This window comes from Passer domesticus, chromosome 1 (assembly GCF_036417665.1).
Source record: "Passer domesticus isolate bPasDom1 chromosome 1, bPasDom1.hap1, whole genome shotgun sequence".
Classification (NCBI taxonomy): Eukaryota; Metazoa; Chordata; class Aves; order Passeriformes; family Passeridae; genus Passer; species Passer domesticus.
The window spans coordinates 33771618-33791138 of NC_087474.1; the positions used below are offsets into that span (position 1 = coordinate 33771618).

At 40.0% G+C, this 19521-nt stretch overlaps 1 protein-coding gene across 3 annotated transcripts in view; it reads left to right on the forward strand.

The window, feature by feature from the left end:
- Positions 1-19521, forward strand: part of CREB5 (cAMP responsive element binding protein 5) — a 254644-nt gene that overhangs the window by 179100 nt on the left and 56023 nt on the right. For all 3 annotated transcript variants that reach the window (XM_064413119.1, XM_064413110.1, XM_064413129.1), the window contains 2 exons: positions 4879-5005; positions 7138-7248. In XM_064413119.1, the coding sequence (XP_064269189.1) occupies positions 4879-5005; positions 7138-7248 (238 nt within the window). The remainder of the gene's footprint in view (positions 1-4878; positions 5006-7137; positions 7249-19521) is intronic.

Below are 19521 nucleotides of genomic sequence, written 5' to 3' on the forward strand. Positions count from 1 at the left end.
TCCCTTAGCCAGTGCTGAGCTGACATGACAAATTTCCACAGCACAACCAGCCACCTGTGGGCTGCTCTGGTGTGAGCTGGCTTGGTCTGAAGGCTATGGAGAGTCAAGAGATGAGTTCCTTTACTCCAGTACAACTCATTATACTTTGGGTTAAACTTTTTCCACACCAGACCTAGCTGAAGTGGAACAAATGGGGTTGTGATGTAGGTATTCTTGATGAACTTGCACGAATGCTATGTGCAGGGGAGTAAGAACCAGAAGAGAGGTCATGGTAAGACCCACTGACCTGGAGTGCTTTACCATAGTAGAAAACCTTCTGCAGTGATACTTTGAATAGCATCAGTCCTTTTGCACATAGCCCCAAATGGTCTAGGTCAGTAGGAACCTACTGTCATGAGATCTCAGCAACAAATTGTCATCTGCCCAAAATGTCCTTGAAGACTTCAAGTTCAGGGAAGCCTAGTCTTTTAATAGACAAGTGTAGTGTTTAGTCATCAGGCATCAATTGCATCACATCAGACGGAGTATTTGGTCTTAATCAAGGAGGCAGACACTGAAGTATATATCCTAGATATTTTATTGCATTAGAGGAGTTATCTTTAATCATTGGGCAGAGTCATATGATGGAACATGATCGAGTCACCATGGCTTAGCAGGGTACCACCCATCTGTTTAAATGTTAATAAGAGTGACTCACGGTGTTAGCACGACCATGCAGAGGAAGAAGAGCCAACATGGTCAGTTACAGCAGCTTGGCTAACGTGTGGTATTTTACTAAGCCACCGTAATGCTGACTATCCAGGCCACATACGCCCAAAGCATGCAAATGCTGGCTGAGACCCCATGATGTTCAACAGCAGGCTTCCGCTGGAACTCAGTAAAAATTCCTAAATTTTGGAAAAATTTCACGGGTAGCCAGATTTTCAGTGAGGTTGAGCTTCTGCCAGTTCTCTATCTTATATGTCCTTTATCTGTGGGCTGTTTGCCCAACAGCCCTATTTATTTAGCAACACAGGTGCCAAGGAATGAAAATCTCCCAGTCAGCAATATCGATTGACAGTCTGCAGGCAGTACATCCCCAGCATTTACAAAGAGTGGAGCAGATTCAACATGTATACCAAAAAATAACAATTACAAACTCTCACTGACTTTCTTTGCTGCCAGATAGAAAGCAACAACAAAAGAGATTGTGTTGTCCTTGGAAGAGATGTCTTAGACAAATTGAGTATCTCAGCCTGGATGGTTCTGTGCCATACATATTCTCTGAGCTCCGTGAGAGTGAGTGTGTACAGGAGCACGTGCTAAATCAATGACCTGTATTCAGTGTAGGAGCAATGGAGTTATCCATGAGTACTGGCCAATGTCAGTTTCTCTGGTATGGGAGGGGGGAATCCAGAGTGGATTATGTCGCACGTTTATCGATGGTAGGAGCACTGCAGGCTTTTCAACAAAGAGACTCAACCTTGAAGTGTAAGTCTTCTCTGACTGGTCTGCACCTCTTTTAAAAAGCAGACTTGAGAATGGACTAGCAAGAGTGTAGTAAGAAAAAATATCTGAAGAACTGAAGATTTTTTTCGCCTCTAGCTAAGTGTAGAGTAGGTGCTTTCCCCTAAAATGAAGCAGTGTTAAAGGTAAAACTGGGGACAGCAAGGAAGATTCTTTGCCATTTCAATAAATACCAATAATTCCCTTTTGCTCATGCCCCATATTCCCAAACTCATTAAAGCAATTTTGGAAATTTTTTTGGCTCTGGAACGTATAAGCAAAACCAAACCATGCAGTCCCTTGAGAATCACTTGCACAAATTGTATAGGTCAGGCCAAAATAAGTTTCTGTCAAATGGTCTAACACCTAAGCTTATTAGGAAACTGCTGAATTGTACAGAGGGTCTGTATGTAGGGCACTCTCAGAATGAATAAAGGGGGGGAGGGTGCTCTTTTCACGGTGCTTGTCTTACTTTGACCCCACTGAAAACTCAAGAGGTATTTTTATTGAATGTGTGGCTCTGGCCAGTGCAGTTCCCATAGATTCTCTTCCATAGATCTCAGTTCCCACTCATCTGAGCTGGTGGACTTAGAGGGCAGCAGAGTGGGCAGGTGAGTCTCATTCCAGGCCAGGCAGGAGAGTGCACCAGTGCTTTCTCCTTTCCTGCCCACTCCTCCTGCCCACTGTCTGGAAGGAAACCCCATGGGTGTCCCCAGCTGGGGTTGCAGCACACTCTGTTCTGCCCCTCAAATGCCCCAACGTGGGGCCCAGCCCTTCCATCTGGCACATGGGCTTTAAAGCATGAGGTGGAGAAGACCTGTTTGAATTTGTCATCTGCTCTGCAGGGCAGTAGTTCTCCTGAGTATGGGCCAGTGGGAAGTGGACCTTGCTTGTAGGGGTCACCACAGTCTCTAAAATGTCAACTGAGATTTCCTCCTCACATTCAACCTAGTATCTCCTCACTTTTTGCTTTTCAAAAGAACACGGAATCTGCTTTTCACGCTATTTTGACCCTGTCCTATTGATTTTTCAAGTCCTCATGTGTGAATGAGTGCTGGTACCTGGAGCAGCTGAGTTTAAGTGGACAGCAGAATAGGTTAGGGTCTGTGTACTTTGAGTATATTTTCTGAGCTCATTTTTCCTGCACTGCATCCATTCCACTTATGCCACCTCCGCGGCACCCCAGGCTCAGCCCTTGCACTGTAGAGCTGCATATCCCAGAAATTCAGTCATGTTCCGTCGCAGAACTTACTGCACTCTCTCACAGGATTACCCCACACATTTGGAAAATATTGAGGTTTTTTAAGGTGATATAAAGATATAAGTACATCACATTCCTCCATCAGCAGATAACAAGGGAGGAATAGGAAGAACTTGTCTGTATCTGAGATACATTTGTTGTTATTTTTGGGTTTCTTTCTTCCCCTTCTGAATAAGTACTGTATGTGTCTGGGAGAATTTTTAAAACATCCTTCAAAACACAGGCTTTTTCTCTCCACAGAGAACCAAGACAAAAGGATGGGTTCAGTTGTGTGCAGCTGCTAAAAGAGGGCAGCTGAGGGCAGGAGGGTGGGAGGAGCAGAGTGTCTTACTATGAGGGAATTGTCAGGGCAAGTATTTTGAGGTGGCATTTGTTGGGATAGAGATGTTTCTAGGGAAACGGGGTTGAAGATATGAGTGTTGAAGGACTGCAAGTTCAAGGACAGGAAATACTGGGGAGTTTTAAAGAAAAGAGGATAAGGTAGTTTGAAGTCTTGGCAAAAGAGAAGGAGGCTTGTATATCAGAAGAAGGTGGTTTTGCCATCAGACAGGCACCTACAATTTGGGACCCTGGATGTGGTGTCCTCCAAACTGGATGTCTGTGAATCCCCTCATTCACAGCCTTTGGGCTTTTTGCATTATGTTTGATAGCTGGAAGTGACAGCTAAAGTTAGAGGAGGGTTGTATGTATTCATGGTTGCAAGTACCACTTGCAATTGGAGGGGCAAAACCCCATCATTTGGTGTGACACAGCTCAGACCAAGGAGGATACCTCTTGCTCCTCTAGAGTTATGACTCTACTTCCCCTGACCAGGTCAGCCCAATTTTGAGGCTTTTATGGCTAGCTGTGGATTGACCACTGAAGCAAAGGATGCTTCTTCCAAGGCTTTAAATCAACTGTGATGTTTAAAGGCTCTAAACATCTTAGACTTTTGCCATGATAGCCCCTGCAGAGGCTCTTCAAACTCCCAGATTATGCACCTTCTTCTCCAGTCCATCTCATACCTTTAGGGGCAACTCTCCTTCCTAAAAAGCAGTGTAATATACAGTGCTATACAGAAAAGCATCCTTTTCTCTGAGAATTTAACACACCTACTTGTACTGTCAGTGTTTGTTGAGGCACTGTATGTGAAAACTTTATTTTCAAGGTTTTTGAAAACTTGAAAATGTAGTAACTTACACTCACCTGAAACTTCAAGCAACTCATGCTTTCTTCAAAACTAAAAAAAAAAAAAACCCAAAAGAATATAAAACTGCTAACATAATTCCCACGGTCACATTCTTAAAAGCTTTTTTGAAAGTGTAGTCCCAGCATTGTTTAATCCGTTAATTTTATGATTCTTCTTTGTGAGTGGGCCTGCTTTCTCACATGCAGTTTTCCCTGTGCTGTACTTAAAAAAATCCTTCTAAATCTTTTGAACCCTGCTTGCCAAAATAATTCACTCTACTTTTCTGTAGTCGATATGTTTTGCTTTCATAAATTGCTTAATCTGAATGTAATTTTCCTAATTTTATTTCTACTTTTTTTTTCCCCCCCAGTTTTTGTGTCCTGGTGGTGTGCTAAATGGTAAAATTAGTAATCTTGTTTTGGAACAAAGGCTTGGTAGATTTTCACGGGGGAGATTATCAAGAGTGATTTGAAATACTCATTTTAGACCAGCTTATTTACATGTGATACAATTTCAAAATTGATTTAGGAGTGGTTAATTTTCTGTCATAGTCTGCAAAACTATTATGTAGATATTTTTGTTCTTGAGGGCAAAACTTACAGCAGTGTGATAATGCCAGCAGATTTTTCTGGTTTGTCTGTAGAAAATCTTCTTTGTACCATCTTTTGCTAGCCACTGTGCTGTGCAGAGATGCTCAGACTGAGACCAGCTGATATGTTTACATTCATGTTGTATCAGATGAACTATGCTTTAACTGATAAAGGGAATAAGGAAGGTGATTCATCCTCTTTGTGAAAACTTTATGTTCCATTGATTTATGCAGGAAGAGACAAATCCTGGATTGGTTTATCTGCGCCTGCTTGTCTGGAGCTGCCTGTGCCTACCAATGGCTGGCAGGGTAAGGCTTGTTTTGGTCTCCACAGCACATGACAGCTTTCTTTTCTTTTCTTTTCCTTTCTTCTAGGCCTGTCCCAGGTTCTCTGTCTTCACTACTGCACCTACACAACCGACAAAGACAGCCTATGCCTGCCTCCATGCCTGGCACCCTGCCCAACCCCACCATGCCAGGATCTTCTGCTGTTCTCATGCCTGTAAGTTTTCTTATTTGGCTTTTTTGCAGAGTGGAAAGTTGTTTTGTGTTTGGTTCAATCTAAGCAGAGGTGAAAGTCTTCTGGGTTTTGTAAAAATAATAATAATAAAATAATAAGGAAGCTGGGCCTTCTTTGGTGCTTCACCTTAGACTAGAATATTTCTGGTTAAGTTAATGGCATGCTAATTAGTGTGAGAGTGATTAGAAGCAGTATACATGAGACTACAATTTGTGATTCTCATACTTGTTTATGTAGGTGAGATGAGTATGTCAGTGATGGAACAAAAAGATTTGTTTGAATTCAGAAAAAAAAATGGGAAAACAATGTACATAAGTTACATCAGTGAACTCTTAAGTGATCCTCTTGTGTGGGACATAACCACTTAGCAAGAAAGAAATGTGATTTATTTTTCTGGCCTGGTAACTTGCACTTATTGAGAACTAGGTAACAATTGCTGCTCATCTTTAACATTTCTGGAGGGATGAGAATATTTCCCATCTTATGGAAGCCAAATGGCTGCTTTACAACTGTAACTTCAAAATTTAAGTTATTTTAACCTTTTAACCTTTTCAGTAGAAAACATTTGGGCAGGTCAGGGATGGAGAAAAGTAAGGATGACACGGGGAAGAGGGGATGGGCAAAGGAGAAGTTTTTACTACATTTCACTCTGTTCAGTTTGCAAGACAAACCTGACAGCCATTGACCATGGGAGGGAGAAAAGCACTGCTTGTTCTGGCTTTGCTGGATCAAGGGGAACACTCCACAGAGATACAGAGATTCAGGTTTGGCTGCTGTTTGAGCAATCATGAATAAGTTATTAATTATTAACTTGTCAATAAGGCTCTCCTGGAATATTGATCAGGAATTTTAACAAAAAAACCCATAAGATGTCTCATTGTGGGAAATTTTTTTCTGGCATGATTCCCAAGAACCCAAAATGCAACAAACATCCAGCAACAGTGTAAGTTCAGTGGCTTCAGTCTGCTGCTGGGGAGCCCTTTGGGCAGCTTTATTTGCAGACAAGCAGGTGTGCTCTGGCTGCGAGCCCTGGAGGGATGAGGGTGGAGGCGAGACAGACCCTGTCAGCACTGGCTGCTCCTCCTGCCCCACAGCACTTCTGAAAGGGCTGCAGGGAGATGGCACTGGGAGCTGCTCCTACCCCATGGAGAAAGGGAAAGGGGCCCTTGGCAGCTTTTCTCTGCCAGGGGACAGTGGGGTATTCACATTTCCCCAAAGCCCAGCATCCATTATTTCAGGCATCATAGAGGGTGGGAGACAACGCTTCATCACAGGGTGCAAAAAAATAGCTCCCCTGCTTGGATTGATCAGAAGGACCCAAAAGTGTCTTTTTTGTAAAAGCAAAAAATTCAGCAGACTGGCTTAAAGCAAGGTGGGATGCTCAGCTCTGTCTGGAAGCAGCATCATAACCCTGTTTTACCACCCCTTACAAGGCCTAGCCATGTGCAGGGCTTGTCTTTTTTGGGGGAATACCCTCCAGGAAATTGTTTTATAGAGGATTTACTGCCATTAGGTTTTGTTTGTGTCACTCCGTCCCAGCCTAGTGGGACTAGCTTGCAGAAAGGGCTCTGAACAGCCAGGAGAAGTTTTGCTTTGTTTTTTGTTATCTCAGCAGAGCATGAAAGCTTCCCTTACAAGACATGTGGAAAACTCTTCCCAGCTGAGCAGTCCAAGGGAAGGAAAAATAGCCAACTTGTTTTACATATGCTTGAGATTGTAGATTTTTATTTATGCTTTTAAAAACCTAAGTTGGGCTGCACTGGGAGGGGAAGCTACAGTTTTATACAGTGATGCTTTTAAAACCACTTAACTCTGAGTGTTGTTATACTGAATGGGAGAAAATCATTACAAAAAAAGCACAAACCTGGGTGGCTGCTACATTTGTTTATTAAAGAAACCTTTTCTTTATAATTGGCTGTGAGTTTTCAGGGCTGATTCTGATGAAACACACGCCTACGTGCATACACATATGCAATTCATGACACAGATTGTTATTTTCTCAGTCATGACTTGAAGAAATAAAGCTGAGTCCATTTAAATAGAAACCGAGAGTAAATTCTTGCAAATGTCTCCAGATGTTTTCAAAGCTTTTTTTTTTTTATTTCTTTTAAAAGATGGAGCGACAAATGTCAATGAACTCCAACATCATGGGGATGCAAGGGCCGAACCTCAATAATCCATGTGCTTCACCTCAAGTTCCCCCAATGCATTCAGAAGCCAAAATGGTAAAAAGAGAATTTTTTAAAATTACTGTATTTTCTCATTTTGCTGTTGCATACCAGTTACCCAGACAGTGGGGGGATGTAGCCAGACACTGCTTACTTCATCCTTAGTCATACGTTATACTCTTTTTTAATATGCTGCAGTAAATTGCCTTTGTGTCTATGAACTTTCAAGTTGTTCTTAGTCCTAACTGATCTCTTGGTGAGAGGGAGCTGAAGGGTGAACTATCTGCTCCACACTGTGCTAAATGGGATTTTTGGTGCAGGTCTGTAGAATTTAAGCAAATGGTCTGGTTGTTTCTCTAATGGTGTCTGTGCTCCACAACTTGATCTAAAGAAAATTGTCAGTTAATAAAGAGTGAAGTATAAAGGGTGTGCTGCAGAGGGAGTGTACATAGTCCTTGTTTTTTCCAGATAGGAGCACAGTGTGTCAGAGAAGCACACCAAATAATATCTATCTATCTATCTATCTATCTATCTATCTATCTATCTATCTATCTATCTATCTATCTCTCTATCTATCCATCTGTCTCTGGGATATTTTCTTTTTCTGGAATGCAACAAAGGTGTTCCCATCAAAAAGAACTGTCAGAATTCAGACAAATGTAATTTATTTATATGTCAGATGTCATAACAAAAAAATGGAATTGTTTTTTAAAGTTGTTCTACTTCTCAATAGGTCAAGGCTTCTCAGGTATATGTAATGATATAGGGTTAATGTAGGTAAACCAAACTACAGGTGAATATTTTTAAGTTTTTCCCGGCTTTATATGCACTCTTGTGGAGGTATTTGGGACTAATATCCTTGGAATCAAGTTATCAGTGCAGAAACTCTTTGGCTTTTAAAGTTTCAGAACTGCCATTTGCTGCTGTCTAATGGAAGTATGAAGACAGAAGCTTTTAGTTTTAACTCTGTAAGGTTTTTATCCTCTCAAGATATCTCATCATAGTGAAAACCAGGAGTAACTTCATTGAACTTTTTTCAGTGGCACTTTGCCAAGGTAAAATTGTCATAAGTGAGAGAATAAAATCAAGCCGACAAAGATTAAGCAACCACATATTTTTATATATTTCTACTTTGTATGACTGATGAAGCTTTTAAAGTTGTTATCATCCATCCTGAGGCAAAGAAAAATATCTATTTATCTATAGGTATGGTGCATACAGGAGACTCTAGGTTAAGAGCAACAACATATATAAGTTTATTCTACCTCTGTTTTCTTAGGTTGGGTAGGTCATGCCTTTGCCTCACTGTTGGTCTGGGTTAGGCTGTTAACCCAACCTCTGTTAACACTCTTTCTAAAACCACATTCTGTAAACATGCAGCCATTTGGCCAGAAGAAGAATGATAGCCAAAAATGCTGGCTCCCCCAGCCAAGGAAAACCTGTGGTCGAGAGTTCTCTCTGCTGTACCACACAGTGACGGTGACATGCCAAATGGCAACAGCATCTGCAGCAGAGCTCGTTAAAAACTTTTTGGAATAGGCAAGTGTTTTTTCAATGCAAGTGTAGCTGAGCCAAGCTAAATACTCCTTGGATGAATAAATCCAAAACTGGCATCTGTTTTGGGGACTAAAGGTTCTGTAGTTTACTCTCTCCCCTCACCCCCTGCCTCTTTTTTACTGGTAGTGTGAGGCTACTTAAGAACAAGATTAAATTATTGGTGCATATGGTGAGAATTCTGTGCCTTAATAACTGAAAGTGTATATTAATACAAATTACTTTTTAATCTGGGTAAGCAGGTTTTGTCCCTAAATCTAATGTATGAAGGCATTTTAATGTATGAAGAAATTGCTATCAGTTCCAAAATGTGGTGTAGTGAACAAGCAGAGCCTTTACTTCTGCCATTCTTCCAAGGGTAGAAAAAATCTGCACACATTAACTCTTAAGAGGTATAATTCAGAGTTCCAGGACTTTTCCTATTTTCAAATGCAGGTTTGGGGTTTTAAAAATATTTTATATTTCTACATTTTAATTTTATATTTTGTTTCTGTATGAGCACACATGCAATGTAAAAAGTCTCTTCATTTAGCCACTGCTTTGAGGAATATGAATCTATTAACAATACTCTGCCTGAATACAAAGTAGAAAAAATGTAGGAAATATTTAGAGCAAAATTATTTCTCACATGCAAATTCATGGATTTTAAATCAGAATCATCTATGTTACACGGTTGTTTGTTCTTTTTGTTAACTGTTTCACTTTTCCTCAAACTTAAAGCATGGTACTTCACATACTCTGGTGACTTAGTTAAAAGTTAAAAATGAGGGTGCTTAATACCTTATAAGACCGTGTCCTGCATTAGGAAAGAATTTCAGATTTCCCTGGATTCTGATAATGCTATTACTGCTGGTGCATTCAGCATTGCTTATGCTGTCTTTGGCTGGCCCCACCCCAACAAGAATGGATGCGTCCAACACCAGACAGAGTCATCTAAGATGCTGGTAGCTAGTGACTGAAGTAACTGGAGAAGTCCAGGGGACTTTGGGCCTGATTTACTAGGTGCCCAAATCCATGGGAGTATCAGCACTTTTGGGAGGCCTACGTGAGAGAACGTGGGACAGGCTCCTCTAAATGTGAGACCCAGATATGAGACCAGATCCTTCTGGCCTCATGGCAGTCTGTACCTGAGCAATGCAAGCACAGTTTGGCATGCAGCAGTCATAACACTGTTTGGTGACACGTGTGACTTAATTTGCCTCTGTAAAATGCATGTGAGTAAATATCTGTAGGGATGCCATGGTTTTTTAAAGAAAGCTGATAGATGGCAAAAGATTCACACCATTGGTTGGTTCATAATTGGTTTATAGTGGGAAATGGAAGTCAGTCTGATAAATATATACATTGTCTGATATACAAGCAGACCTACTCACAAATATAGAATATGTGTAGCATTTAGGTAATGTTTCTACAATAAGCAATACGTATTTTAATCACCTTGTATCACCTGGCATTTATAGAAACCCACCCTCTGCCATCCAAGATGCTTGCTTCCTAGTTTATTTTTTTTCGGGAGAACATTCCATCAAGTATTAAGGTATTGTAGATGACATCCCAGAACTGATTTAATTTATCACAGCAATCTCAGTTTCCCTCACAGTATGCCTCTCAATTAGGTTATCACCTAATGCTTTAAAACTGTCCTAGTAAATGAATGAGTGAACTTCTAAATCAATACTGCTTTCTTCTTAGATTCACAGCCGAGTAGGTAAAACTCTTATGCTGCCCACCAAAAACACACATTGATTTTATATTAAAATATATTGCACTGGAAAGAGGAGGAAACATATAGCTCCTTAGTGTACATGGTAAAAATATGGCAAAAATATGCAGAGTGGCACGTGTAGCATATTAACATGTGGTTCAGTAGGCTGAAAGTATTATGAAGTTGGAACTGTTGGCGGTGCCTTTGCCTTAATATACTGCCTACATACAGCTTGGTTTTGCACTTTCAGAGTGCTGGAGGTTTTAGAACTCGGAAGTGCAATACTGCGTGGATTACCGGAGTGAAAGATAAATAGTGTGCACTGAACCACTGGAAGCCTGTGTGATAGCAGGTCTTTTCCATGGAGCTGATGCCTTTCTATCTGAATTTTGCAAGGCATTGATCCTTACCTGCAGAAATTTATGGCCTCTGAAAGAAGGTATAAAAAGCAGACTGCAATGAAAGAATTGAACTTATTTAAAAATACAGTTTTCAATTTAAACTATTATTTTTTCTTTTACAATTTCTATCTGCCACTTGCTCAATATGTAGTTTTATAAAATTTAAATCAAATGTTATATGTGTAGCTTGGCTGTGCCTGTAATCCTGACAGAACGTGTATAGTTCTTTAGAAAAGAAAAAAATTATTTCTGTATCAGAAGCGTATATTGTTTTTGACTTGTAAGAATTACTAGGCTGAACAGCAAAAATATTTTAAAAAAAATTTTTGAAAGTGGCTGTCAGGTGAAAGAGTGAAAATGTTACCAGAAGAGAAAAGCAATAAATTGGTAGAGTGCATGTTTCTAATTATAATAGCAGAATAACCAAACCTCCTGATATACCAAAGAATGCTGGACAGCTTTGCAGAGGAGGAGAGAAGTGAAATTACAGTGTCATCAGCACTAATTTTTATTCAACTCAATTAGAAGTAAGGGTCCAGATCTTACTGGTGTCTATGTAAATCCCAGTGCAAGCATCACTCAGCTCTCCATCCTAGAGGAAAGGCCAGGCTGTCTGCAGAGACCTGGCTGCATTTTGTATGGCTCTAAGACAACATGTCTCCCTATCTGCAGGAACACAGCATTCCAGCCAAACAGGAAAGGTTTGGCCACAAAGGTCAAGGGCTTGCATCAGATGGACATTATGGTGTGAGTTTGCATGGAGTCTTCTGCTCCTTGTTTTACAAATAATGTGTGTTTCTGTGCCCGTGAGCTGTGGTGGTGCAACCAGCACAAAGCGAGGAGCAGCTGTAGTAAGCTCTCACCCAGCCCCGCTTTGGTGCTCGGCTCTGCCATCACAGCAGCCTTTGGATGTGGAAACCAAGAGTGCTGCCCTAACAGCAGTGGCTGGGACAGCTGGTGGCCTTGGGAAGGACATCCCTCTGATTCCTGCTCTGGGTCCAGGTTTGCAATGTTTTCATTCTGATTTCAGGCAAGGGCCTGACATAGGCAGTCCAGGCAGGATTAGAGCCATTGAAACTCTGGGTTTAGATACTTCACACTTTGTGACTGAAGATACTTTACTGAACAAAATAAATGGTTTGACATCTCTGTTTTTCTATCAAGCTGTCTGGGAATGGAATCACTTTAGTAGAACAGCAGATACTGCTTCAGGGTCAGAAGGCTTTTCTTTGCATGGATTCTGGACTGCTGAGCAGAAAGAAAAATATTGCGTCTCTGCAGAACTTTCAACAGCAATTGCTCATCTTGTACTTCACAATAAAGCAATGAAAGCAGCATAAGAGGGAAAAAAAGTGCAAAGCAACATCTTCCAAATAAAAAATAGAGTAATGATGAAATTTCCTGTATCAGTAACGGAGAAGTGTTTTCACAGAAGGAACTGTTGTATAGTTAAAACCCATGGTGCTTCTGCAACTGTTGACAAAACGAACTATTCTGAAATTGTATCTCCTGTTATATTTGTGCTTATGCTTAAAAGTCCTCAAAGCCAAACTTTCACTGTGCTCCCGATCCATGCTTTAGAACCTTTCCTGGGCAGTAGCTTTGCCTGCAGACAGTGTGCCTTGCTGTGGACTATGGTATTATTGTGATAGGTGAAACTAAGCATATTCTGGTTTGTTTACTGAAACAGGACCTTGTACCTGTCTTGCCTAAATTCTGGATTATGTACTAGACTGGGTAGGAGCTAATTCTTCTTAAGCTGTCAGTGGCTCAGTAAGTTCACTGGAGAAGCAAGTCAGTTCAGTTACTTATAGCTGCTGCGAATATGTGCTGAATATCTGATCTTGCTTCTCCCGAGTGCATATGAATTGCGCTGCTTCTAACAGGCACAAGTTGTAACAATTCCTTGCATTTTTCTTTCTTTGTGTCACTTTATCCTGTGGTGATCTTATCAGCACTATTTCCCTAGAAGAACTTGGATTTTTATTATTTTGTTTGCCTTGATTCAGCTGGGTGTTAAAGTGACCTCGCTTTCTCCCCCACCCACTAGCCCTCACCCTGTCTCTTTCTCCCTGTTTCTCCACCACCCTCTTTCCTTGGAGGATTTACTGTCTTTGTAGATTTGTTTCTCTTTCTCCTTTTCTCCCCAGTGTCCACCCTGATTTTGTAACCATAGCAATAACTGAAATACAATCCCAGTATTTGCTTGCTGTAGCTATCATCTAGCTCAGCAGATGAGCTGTTGGCTTTTGTGTGTCATAAGGTTTTGAAACTTAAGTCTGATACATCCGTATACGTAGGGGTAACTTGTTTGGTGCCCAACCATCCCTTACAGAAAAGGTTTGTTTGTGTAAAGTTGTGTGTCAGTGGGTGCTGGTGAAAGTAAAAGTAAGCCCTTATGATAGTGAAGCCAGGGAAGGAAACTGTACAAATAAAAACATGATTGTGTTACAGGGAAGTTCTGCTTCACATGGATATATTTCAGTCTCTTTCTTGGAATATGTACAGCTTTTATTTTCCAGGATTTTTTCAAGATCCACAAATAATATAAATTGTTTTGAGCTTCAGGCTGTTGCACATTAACCCCAGCGTTTGATTGGGATGTGCCAGTGCATCTCAAGGCAAGTGATGGACTTTGGGTGGGGGAGATGGTTTTGCCCTCTTTACCAGCCCCATATTTTAACCACTGAGGACACAAGAGCTAGAAGAAAAATCCTCATGGCAATAAATCTCTTCTTTATGGACAAGCTTAAAAAGTATTTTCTAAAAACTATGCAGTAGCTAATGAAGCAGTTTATTAATTATGGTAGTCTTCCTATGAAATAAATAATTTCAGACTGTTGAACTGAGAGAGAAAATTGAAGTGACTCACTAGAGGCCACACAATTTGTCAGTGGAAGGGCTGAAACAAGCACAGAAGAATTTCTGTCTGCCAGTTCCAGAAAACACAATTTCTGTCAGAGAAAAATTTATGTATATTTTTCTTTCAACTTAATATTAATGTTGGTAATATCAATATAATTGTTGAAATACACTGGTTTTTCATGACTAGTGGAAGAATGGGAAGACTGAACTCCTCAAATTTACCAGGAGTGCAGGCTCATATTTAGGATTCAAATCTGAATAAAGGCGGCACTTTGTGTTTGGATTTAATGCCCCTGAAATTTCCTGAACTTTACTGATGAGATTTTGGCTCAGAATGACAAAAATTAACTGATCTTCTGAGACTTCTGTCATCTGAGATGATGGAAGCCTTGTGAGATCAGCTTCCCTGGCATCGTGGCTTTCACTGAAATCTCAGGAGAGCACTTACTTTCACATAATGTCAACCATATCCAAACCAGGACTAAAGAATACCCCTGCAGAGCTCCTTCTAAGATCACAGACATATTTGAAACCCTGCTACAAGCTGTGTGCAGTCCGAGGGAATGTTCACAGCATTTATTGTTTATTCTGTCAGATATGGTTGGTGACGCTTTTCAGTGCTGGGAGGGATATACACTGTTCTCCAGATGTTCATTAGTGCAACTCCTAATTTATGTTCAGAGGAGGTAATTTAAAAACTGGGACAGGCTGGGTCTCCCACCCTGGAAACACTTACACAGCAAACTATGCTCAACTCTGTTTTTTACTAGCAAATTGCTGGCCAGTAAAGTTTATCTGAGATTTTAGTGTATAAAATGCTATAAATAATCTTCCCAAATGTGCTCTGTAGTCATACTGCATGGGATGCAGCATAGTTAGTTGTGTCCTCTGCACTTTGTATCCCCTTTATTCTGACTGCTGCCCAGCCCACCTTATGGGATGCCCCACTGGGGACCTGAGCAGCCTTTACTGTGTTAATTGCTCATGTGCTGAGGACTGACTCTGGCAACGTGGGCACATCCAAGTTACTCTGCTTTAGATAGTTCCTTTCATTTCAAAGAACTTACATTACAAAGAAGACAGTGAAATACTGGACATTGCTGGAATATTGCAGAGGCAGGGGGAACATGGACTTTGACCACCACTTTGACCAGGTGAACTAGCATGAAGATTTGACTAAAAAACTTATGTTTTTTAGGAATATAATTCAATTTATGCAAAACCTTCCTCTTCTAGTCATGGGTGTGCTTTTTTTTCCTCACATTTTTTATATTAAAGTCACACTGAAACCAACTCTTTTTCATATTGAAAAAATGTTCCACAAATCTTACTTTAAGGTAATAGCAGGTTCTTCATTTAGTAACAGTATCAGAGGGGAAGAAGTGTAATTTAGGATTGTTACCTTCATGATGTACATTTTCACTCATGAAAGCTTGGTCTTAAAATTATGTAGTAAAAAAAAAAAAGGAGAAAAAAATTGAAACTTTTGTAAAATAGAAAACAGCAGACAGTATTCCTGCAGTTTTGTTTTTCAGTTTATTGGAAATTATTTAAAACCAAATGTCCACCTTTTCATTATGACTCCTCTCCATTTTAGTTTTCCAAAATGAGTGCTTAGAAAGGAGACAAGCCCCATAAGCTACTTAAAACAGAATTTCATAGTCTTCTACTTTTATAATATGAGAGTCAAAATTTTTAGTATAGTCAAAGATTACTTTTCTAATTTAGCTGTGATCCTCAGCTATAAACTTGGATGAGTTGACTTCAAATGAGTTGTATATTTTTTGCATCAGCGAAGGACCCAGTTTATACTTCTGAATTTCAAAATTTCCTTTAGGCGAGATTTGGCCCTTCCAGAATTTGATACTGCCAGGTAAACATTTTGTTTATTTTGGTTTAAAATTTTTTGTTTGGAATTCATATTCTGTATTTTACAGAATGTTCTGCAGACTATATTCTGACTACAGAGCATATGTGAGAAGGTTATTCATAGCATTTTATGCACTAAATATTTAATACATATTTGCCTCTTATTCTTGCACATTGGTGTTTTGACAACTGCTCCAGAATCTCATATGAACTTTATCTGACTCCACTTTTCAACTCAGCTTCCTGTAGGTGTTCATTACATAATATTTAAGGATACATTATTTTCTCTAATCCCCAGAATAATACCAGAAGATTTTTATAATTGGTTCATCATATCAGACAACCACCACCAATTTTATGACAGGTATTGGTATCTGTCCCTAGTGATTCATAATGAAAAATTGCCAGATATTTCTTTGAAAGTGATGGATGATTCATGTTGTTATATTTAGGTCACATTATTCTGGAATGTTTGAATTAGACTACAAACCACCTCTGAATATACATGTGCAAACATAGAGTACATTTTTAGTTTCCCATCTGGAAATACATATAAAGTCCAGGACTGTTTGCAAGTCACGAGAAATATTGTTATCTTTTTATTTTGGTATTTCAGTTCACACTCATACTAATATGAAAAGTTTAGTAATGGCATATCCTCAATACTGCCCTTAAATGCCAAGGTTACACATGAAGTCCAACGGGATCTAGCAAATGTTTAAACTTCTATTAAAGCCCAAAGCCTAAAATAGACTTTACTAGACCTGTACAAATTATTTTAAATTATGTAAATATTTTTAATATGTCTGGCTTCTGACAGAACACCACTATACACTGAAGTATGACATTCGCCTTACTGTGCCAACTTTTTAGGGTTTTTTTTTCTTCCCAAAATACCTAGCATCATTACTGGATTTGACTAGAGTCTGCTTTATGTGCTGCTTGTGGTTCAGGAGAAATATATGTGAAGAGGATGGACTGTGTTCCCCGACTGTTAACAGAGGCTCTTTAGCATGAGGTTAAGCGTGAACTTTGTTTTGGCTGCCAACAAAGCAGGCAGGAGATACCCAGGGTGGGGTGGGGGAAGTCCTGATCTGCTTTCCATCTAAAGGACGTGTGCAGCTGCTCTGCAGGCTGGTGTTGGTGTGCAAGTGTGCGACTGTGACAGAGAGAAAACTATTTATTTGGAGCTTTGTAACAGATACTGCTCTAACTTCATCTTCCAGGAATTTTATTAGATTTAAAAATACTGCCAAAACATTAATATACGGATGTGTACAAAATCTGGGGGTTTGAGTTCTTCATTTAAACTAGAGGCAGTGGTAGGTGATAGTAAGAGCTAGCAGTCTGAAGAGCCCTAGGTTTATTGGTCAGATGTTGGAACGTCTGCATGTTTGTGCACAAGTCCATTTTTCTTTCCTGTGGTTATGGTGGCTTTTTTTTCTTCCTCCATTCTATGCAATTTTGCTATGCAAGCATAATCTTATCTAGGCCTATTTGGCTAACTTTCTCCATCTATTTATTTGCATATTACCGTATCTTCTGTTTAGAAACCACTTTTCCTGAAATACTTTAGAATGCTGAAGAAAAATAAATGTCTGAAAATCCATGTGTTATTCAAAGAACACTTACTAACACTTAGAGTGGCTACCATTTGCACCAAAAAAAAGCAATTTGTTCAGCTACGTGAATTTGCTGAGGCTTGTCAGTCTTCTAAATCATGTTAGTGGTGGATTAGTTTGATTGGAAACTTGATCCAAGCAATGTTTGAATTTGTTGCATACAGAGTTCCCAGAGGTAATATAGAGTTTATGTGAAAAAAGGTACATAACCACATCAGTATTGAGAATTAAAATAGAAATGAATTGCCCTTAGTAAAATTTGTGGTTACTGGGATTGTTCAAGGATACTGAAATCTTTCATTTAAATAAGAAATAAGAAAGTAAGGTAGCTTAATCTCATTTAAAGATTTTAGAAACTAAAACTTCCTCTTCTACTACACTTAAAATTCAAGATGTGTTTATGCTAGTCTTAGTAAAACTGGTATATGTGACTCATTATGCTAGTTTAATACTGCCCACAAAAATCCAAATAACATAGCTATGACTTGTAGTACCCATCCAGTATGTTCTTTCCTCCTGCAGGACTGAAGGAGGAAAGTTATCCCTGGGGCTCCTGGTCACCGTAGCCTGGGTGATGACCAGACAGATGAAGTAGCCCTAAACTTCCTCCCATATTTGGTTTGTTCCCTCCATTGTGAAAAAACCATGAACATGCATTTCTCTGGAGCATGTGAGATCTCCCTGCAGGGACTTTTCAGGTCGAAGTAAAAGTGAAGCTCTCTTGAGTTACAAGTGTGGACAAGATGATAAGGAACTAGGATTAAGTCCTGGATGTCTTTAAACAGATTCTAAATTCTGTTTGAAAAAAATCTGCTGTAGGTTCTGTTGAGTCTCCTGCCAGTTACAGGACAGGAAAAACCATGATGCACAGGTAGTTGGGAAATGGCATTTGCCTGAAGCCATGAGGTGCCTCCTGTCACTGTCCTTCCTTTGTTTCTCAGTGGGATGTTACCGCCACAAGTGATGGACCATATCCATACTGATGGTGACAGCACTGTGCCAGGAGCCTCCCTGCAGAAGCCGAGGCAAAAGGGAAGGAGAGGAGCCCAACAGGCTCTATTCAGGCTCCAGGTGCTTCCAGTGCTGATGCTGGAAGCCACCATATCCAGCAAAAAAAGAGACAAACCATAGTCCTGATGCCCCTGAGGTGAAGCAGCATATGTGTCATCTCTGCAGGCAGTAAAGCAGGACCCCTTCCCCCATAGTGTTTGTGAAGACTATGAGAGCCCAGTTCTCACCAGCAGACACCTCCTGACCCTTCCCAAGCCTTGGTGTAGGGTAGGAAGGGGCTGGTGCTGGGCTTTGCTTTGCAGGACAGCCATGCAGTGCATCCATGTCTCTGTGGCTTCTCCTCTTCTTTGATGCTGAAAGCCACTCAGGACACACCCCCAAGCCCCTCTCTGGTTGTACACACCCAGTAGGTAATGTTAGCATGGTATCAGTGAAAACCCTACCTGTCCACTTGAATCTCCATGAAGCATTTGATGTATCTCCCATAATAAATTATGTACTTGGAGGAGCAATAACAATGGCTGAGATTCTTGAGACAAGAAGAGTCACATTACCAGAAGTACCAAAAAGGCTGATTAAAATTAAATCGTAGCAGACAACAGTTGTGTTACAAAGGAAGGCTCGATTACAGCCAAATCACTTTCTTTGCTAACCTCTGACTTATTTATTTCTCCTGCATGCTGCAGTCTGCATACTCTTTCTGATTGTAATGAGCATTAATTGATTAGCTGGATCTATGAAGAGCTTGAGCACTCGTAAGTACTATCCCAGTGGGTACACAACTAAATAGTTTATGAGGTAATTAGTATTTTAATGCCTTTTCTAATGAGCCTTTTCAGTAATGAAATCTCATGAGAACATTATTGGTTCATATATATTTCTTCAGACAAAACAAAAGGTAAGCTAATGCTATTAAGAGATTTTAAAGCTAGTTTATAAAATGGTTTTCAGCAACTTATTTTTGAATGCTTGCCTTGGTTCATTTTGCTTTATTAAAAAAACAAAAAAGCTGTCTTAGTTTTTTTTCCCTGCTCCGCCTCTTGTAGTCCTATTTTTTGACAGAATTCTTACACTATACTGCAATTTCAAATAATTGGGATAATTTCTGTGGCTGCTACCCGATCTCCTAAGCTCAGCTGTAAGTAAATAATACCATACTGTCTGAGCATGTTGTTTCAGATGTGTTCTCATCCTGGAAAAAAACCTCTGTGCCTGACTGCACAGTGCCTTGGATTTATGACTCTGTCAAGTTTGATAGAATGACCAACCTCCACAAAGATTTTCAATGTCAAGCTGAGCTCTA